This window comes from Alosa pseudoharengus, unplaced genomic scaffold (assembly GCF_046254945.1).
Source record: "Alosa pseudoharengus isolate Yale_2024_CS ecotype anadromous, Long Island Sound unplaced genomic scaffold, YU_APseudo_1.1 YU_APseudo_1.1_scf_14, whole genome shotgun sequence".
Classification (NCBI taxonomy): Eukaryota; Metazoa; Chordata; class Actinopteri; order Clupeiformes; family Clupeidae; genus Alosa; species Alosa pseudoharengus.
This window is the reverse complement of record NW_027468609.1, coordinates 34,690,016-34,696,488: the sequence shown is the minus strand read 5'-3', so window position 1 is coordinate 34,696,488 and position 6,473 is coordinate 34,690,016. Positions and strand designations below refer to the sequence as shown.

The 6,473-nt window shown below is 40.8% G+C and overlaps 1 protein-coding gene across 1 annotated transcript in view; it reads right to left on the bottom strand.

Moving 5' to 3' along the window:
• Positions 1 to 2,173: 2,173 nt before the first annotated feature.
• stxbp1a (syntaxin binding protein 1a) overlaps positions 2,174 to 6,473 on the bottom strand; it is a 35,857-nt gene continuing 31,557 nt past the window's right edge. Inside the window, exon 19 of the mRNA XM_076283363.1 lies at positions 2,174 to 2,379. Coding sequence (XP_076139478.1) covers positions 2,297 to 2,379 — 83 coding nt within the window. The 3' untranslated portion in view covers positions 2,174 to 2,296. The remainder of the gene's footprint in view (positions 2,380 to 6,473) is intronic.

Below are 6,473 nucleotides of genomic sequence, written 5' to 3'. Positions count from 1 at the left end.
TCATGGATTGTAAAAGACTAGTATCTGTTATCTGCATTATCAGTATAACAGTGACCTGTGCTGAACTGTATTTCCAGACAAGAAAGCGAGAGTTGGTGGAGGGTCTTTGCCTTGAATACATCAATACAGTGCTTTCGGGAAATGTTTACAATATGTGAATAGTAACATATGGTCCCCTTGAAGTGTTACAAAAAGGACTCAGAACCCTTATCCTTATTACACATCTATTTACATGTAAATCTCATATCTACAAGGGTCCGCTTTTGTAAGTTCGTAAGAGGAGCTTGACAGCAGGCCTCATCCCAAACTCCTCCAGTTGGGTCATCATGAGAAAAGAGTTGTGATGATGACAGGTTGGTGATCTCAGCTGAGACATACATTTTAGGTCTTGAAAGTCATTTAGGGTCAGTGCAGCCCATTGGGCTGCCTGAGGTACAGTATTTACTTTAATTTTAACACAAATGACGTGTACTTCAGAATTGTATATCCGAATTGAATCAGTCTTCTTTGCTCTAAAGAGTAAAGCCTATGTGTCGGTTTTAGGGGTAAAATGCAGATGCACACTTTGGTGCCACCTCTAACTGAGCACCATACTGGATCTATTTTAAGTGGCACAAGAATGCACTGATTCTGTGTCCTTGGTAATGGAAGCCAATTTATTAGACAGCCTTAGTACATTGGTACACACGAAGTATACTTTTGTTTGTGCTTCAACACTCGCAAACATAGAATCCCAGTAAGCTGAACAGGTTTAGGACAGACTAACGTTCTCATTTATTATTATTTTCTCTGATAAATCATTTTGATATAAATCAAAGAGACACAGTCAACGCTATACAACAGCAACAAATAAAAGTAAACATAAGTGAGAAAAAAAAAAGAACAACTAAATAAGCGTTTGCATCACAGGAAACGCATAGTGCAATATACAACCTTTTTGCCAGAACAGAAGTGAGGGGAAGAAAACAGAGAAATCATTCAGAAAAATAAATATATATACATCTTAAAAGGGCGGAAAAGTTTTCTTTGCAAAGCCATTCACCAGTGGAAGGTTTATCATTGCACCAGAAGAGAGAACTAACAGACAGACTAAACAAAATATAGCTATTATTTATTGAATCCCAGTTTACCACTACAACTACAGCTAAAACATCACTAACACAGTGGCTTCACATTGGCTTTTTTCTTCTTTTTTGTAAGGAAATGTTTGTTTTTTTAAACTACTTCACAGTCAGAAATATTACCACTCAACAGTGAGACGCTAGAACATCAAACAAATGGCATACAATATCACACCACTCAGTGCATGGCCCGGTTAAACATCATTACTAACCAATGATAAGACTTAATCAGACAGGATACAATACTGAAATACGACTGGCCCTTTTTGTATATTCTTTAAACATTTTTCGCAAGCAAGCAGTGGCCTTTTTGACACTAAATGTGAAGTCTCCCGAGAGGAAAAGAAACGAAAACATAAGAGGGGACGTGGCAAGTTCAATAGTCCCCCACTCTGGTCGGCTGGAAGGACGGCCTGTGATCTGCTGGGTCCAGTCTGATGCCCTGCGCACAGTCTCTGCCGTTTGCTTTATTCCCTGCAACAGCGGCACCTCCTTCCCGTAGCTGTGTGTCCAAAACAGTCTTGCGAGTCACACCAACCGTCTAAAAACTACACAAACTGTTCGAGGCAATCGGTTCTCTTTGTCTCAGATGGCTCGGCTTTGTTAAAGACCAGATAGTAGAGTCCATATCTCACTACTCTAAATGATACAGGTCTGCCGATTAAAACAACAGCTTCCAGCGATATGATTTATACCATCCTGAGTGGCTTTCCTCCCACCTCCTACCCACTCGCCCCCATCCCCCACCATAAAAACCACACCAATAATTCAACGAAAGGGAAACAAACAAACAAAGGCTCTACCTTGGACACATTCTAGCAGGTTTGATAGCATACAATATTACATTTGGTACTTCCAGTTTTAAACAGTGTCTTGATAACCCATTTTAATCATTTGCATCCATCGTAAAACATGAGAATACTTGCAATTATTCATTTTCAACATACTATATTTCATATATATATATATATATATATATACTATATATTATATATATATATATATATAGAATTTTTTTTTACCAATGTCATTTTTTTGGTTCTTTTTTTGTATTGTTTTTTGTTTCATCAAGCAAGATGCATACACAGTAATATAGAAGTACAGGGATGAAGGTGCTGGGAGTAAGTAGGGGCAGGGAGGACGGAGACGGAACTGAGAAACGAGGAGAAGGGATTTTAGCTTGTTGGCTCTTCGTCTGGTTTATTCATGGTCTTGAGAGATTCCAAGAGGAAGGTGGGAGTGAATACATGAGTCGATCCTGTGAGAACGAGAGTCAGACAGAGACGGAGACAGAGAGAGAAAGAGAGAGAGAGGAAAGGGTGTCGAACACAAGACAGAGAAAGAGGGGGATTTGGGGGGAGTGAGGAGAAAGGTGTTAGACATGTCCAATCCAACGTTTAAGCCTGAAAATGTGTTTTCAGCTTCTTATATGGTATATTTAAACATGGATGAATAAAATATGACATGTAACTGAGTTTTCCACAGGTGGATGAAGATGACTGTGTTGTACAGTCGATATGAGTACATTAGAAAATGCAAGTATGTGCATAACCTGCACAAGTAGGCTCTTAAGAGACTAGAATAAAGGTACTGCTTAACAATACAACAAATGTGTTCTCTACTGAGTATGGTACTACTGCTGAATCCAAAGGTAGCCTATATAGGTCATACATAATTATGTTGAAAATATTTCCCAATCACATCACTTTGAACCATACTTTCCCCAAACTTCAACCCCTCGCCAAACTAAATGAATAAACATATAAAGTGAATATGACCAAATATAATATCCCTATATGTGAAAGAAATGCTATTGTTTCTCAACTTTACAATTCAACTAAAACAAAAAGAACAACCAAAAGCTGAGTGACTATGAATCTATTAGCTGAAGACACATTTCTAACATGTGCAAACCAAACTTTTGTCCCATATGGCTGTTAACTGATCTGATGTGACTTGAATAACAGCTCCAAGATTTTTTCTTAAAAACTCCAACATGGAGTTTGGAGTTGATAGGCCATGAGATGGAACAAAAGTTTGATTCAGACAACACAACTAGGAACCACAATATTTTAACAGATCCAGTAGATATTAAATGTGTTTCTGAAGCAAAGCTGTAGGCTGCTGAACACGAAACAGACTCAAATGTTTTATCTTTTCCATGAGGGTATTCATTCAAAATTCCATATAATGGTCATTCTCAATGGTCCTTCAATGATTCAGAACAGACAGAGAAGGACAGAATTGAAGCAAGACCATCTGAAGTTGATTGGTACTGTGGGAGAGTACAGGTGGGGTTGGGTGGGTTGGTGTGGGAGGGTCAGTAAGTGTTAGAGGTGGTTAGAGATACCAGTCAACTTCTGACTGCTTTTGCCTAACTCACGGTCCCCTCTGTCTGTTGAAATTTCCTCAAAACACACAGCTTTGCTGACATGGTAGTCTGAAACACTGTCTTGGCCAGGTTGCTATCCAACACTAGCTCAGGAACTTAGCTTTCACCCAGTTACCTTTTTCAAAAGCATTTGTTTGCTAAGTTGATTTTAGTAAAGGATCAATGGCTGTTTTTCCATTCGGAAGGTACCGAATGTGGCAGTATGTGAAGGAGTTGGACATACTGAACATGGGTCGAGTTCTATTGCCTGTCTCTAAGTCGCTATACGGTTTAAGACATGGACTTGTTCCTTTGCTTGTTGAGAAGTGGAGAAGTACAAACTAAGCAAAACGTTTGACCTTTAATCCTTGTCTGCACACCATGCTTTTCTTTTCAAAGGCTCCCAAAGAACATTCTCGAGGAAGAGCTGGTATTTGTGCAGCTGGTTGGTCAAGACGTTGGCTAACTTTGCATTCCATTTCTCGACAAGTGAGGCCACACAGTTCAAGTCCGTATGCGGCATAGCGGCCTTCCGACGGTCATAGAACTATGGGTCATTTTCACTGTGCACATTTATTTAGACAACAAACAAAAATTTGTGATATGGCTTTAGCAGATGAGCAACACCCACATTATGTATGTACTATTTGTGCTGCACCTCTTGGGTACGTAACTTGAGGCCAGACTTAAGGCTATAGCATGTACAAAATCTACCTCCTGCTTTTTTTTATTCACAGAAACAGAGACCTTCAACACTTACAAGTTACTGAGCACATAGATGTTAGTAGTTTGAATACATGCATAAGCCTTAATGATGCCTCGGTGAACGCAGACTTTGTGCAGTGTGATTAAAACACAAATGTGGGCAACAAAGATATTTTGGACATCTTGACGATTCTAAATACACAGTTGACCGTTTCGACTTGGAACTTCGGCATGCCAGATTTGTGCTGCACTGTCAACTGTATGCAGCAGTGTTCTTAAAATTCTCAAGAATAAGTCCTTTGCATAGGCATACCATCAGGTCCCAAGTGAAAACAGATCTTGATGAGCTAATGAGGATTGTTTTGTAGATCTGAGACTACTGGACAAAATCAATCAGATCTTCTTTTAAAAAGGTAGTATGGCTACTTGCAGATTTATTAATGAAATGGTGACTTTCAAAATGGTGGGGTACACCAAACATTTGAAAAGCCTGGATTTACAGACTCCAGATATAAGATATATTGTTCAAATCCTCCAGGTAATTGTTCCAACCAGAATTCATCAGCTGACATGAATAATCAGCTCCATCAGCATTAAAGAGTTTTAATTCAAGTGATGCGTTTGGTTGTAAGAAACACCAAGAGGAGGTTGAATTGACTTTAAACCTGAGGAGCTACAGTTTCTATCATGTGTATGAATACCTTGCACCTACATATGACATATGATGCCTAACTAAAGCAAAAGGGTGTGAAAATAGCTGGGGATGAGTGGGGTGTGAGAGGGCTGCTTTGAGAGAGCATTTTTTGGTGCTAAAGCATATCCAGGGAACATAGCTACATCTCCAGCCTGGGTGTCTGCAGAGGTTAGCTGGATTGTGCTGGAGGTAAAAGACATTCATTTGCCAGACTGACTACTGAGTGCCTCCTCTACAGACAACCATGGGCCAATGTAGGCATGTGATGCTTGAAGGGCTTAGGGAGGAACTTTGAATAACATTGAAGAAGAGGCAAATAAAACTAATCGTGAACATATTTTTGCTACTGAAATCAAAACTCAACCTATTCCTCAAAGGAAGAAGAAAACCATGATGATGATTGATTTTTTTGGTTTGTTTGTTTGTTTTTGCTAACTGTCAAATAAAGAATCAAAAAATGGATCTTCAGGGTGTAGAGTACGTCTGGGGGAGGGGTTGGGTGGGTGGCGAGATGAAGAGGGGCTCCTCATCACCCGGATCTGCCAGCGGTTGTGGGTTAAGAGGGCAAGCCGGGCAGTGCCATCCACCCGGCTGAGAAAATGGGAGGTCAGCAGGGATGACGTCCACACACCCCACATAAAATGGCCACAGCTCCTGCAAGCCCCTGTGAGCTATGGGTATTGGAGTATGAAAGGAAAAGCACTGGCCATTTATTAAAGTGATTTAATGCCATTTTCTGGACTTGTGACAGCTATGCACTGCACCAGAAAGATTGGCACAATCTATTTCCTGACAAAATAAATAAATGTTGTTATAAATAATACAAATATGTATCAAATGATGTAGGAACCATAGATTCTAAGTAAAGTCAACATGTCCAATAATAGAGAGTACAGTAGAGAGCAGATAGTAGACTCTCATAGGTCTAGTTTACAGTGAAACTGAACAGTAAAAGCAAAAACAAGAGGTGTTACAGGGATGTTTTCTCTGCCAATTGAAGCTCATAAAATGGTAGGAGGAGCAAGCAGGAGGTGGAGCCTTCGAGAGTGTTGCTGATTGGCTGTATCGTTAAACAGGGGGTGGACACTCATCCCTGGAGGAGGTGGAGGGGACGGAGGAAAAAAAACAGCAGAAGATAAATAAGAGTGTGGTAGCAAGAGGAAACAGAGGGAAAGAAAGCCCTTGTGCTGCAGGGAGTCAGAAAGGGCTTCTTTGCGCGGCTGCCTTTACTTTGTTCAGAGTGTGATTTTGTCTCTCCCTCCCTCCCTCTCTCTGTCTGTCTCACTCGTCTGTCTCTTCTCGTTCCTCAAAGGACACCCTAGTGGACTCTCGGAAGTCGGGGTGCTGCAGGTCCGTTAAGAATTTGGTTGGGGTGAGCAAGTGGGTGGAACCTGCAGAGGAACAGAGGGGGGCCGGCTTCATGCTCGAGTACACATCGCCCATCGCAGAGAAAAAAAAAGAGAAATATCACCCCGCACGACACTCTCACTCGCACTCTCTCCTTTGGCCAAGGCCCAGTCCGGCTTCATGGAGAAACAAGGTTAAACATTCACATCCTACAAATCCATTGTCTTCTCAAAAG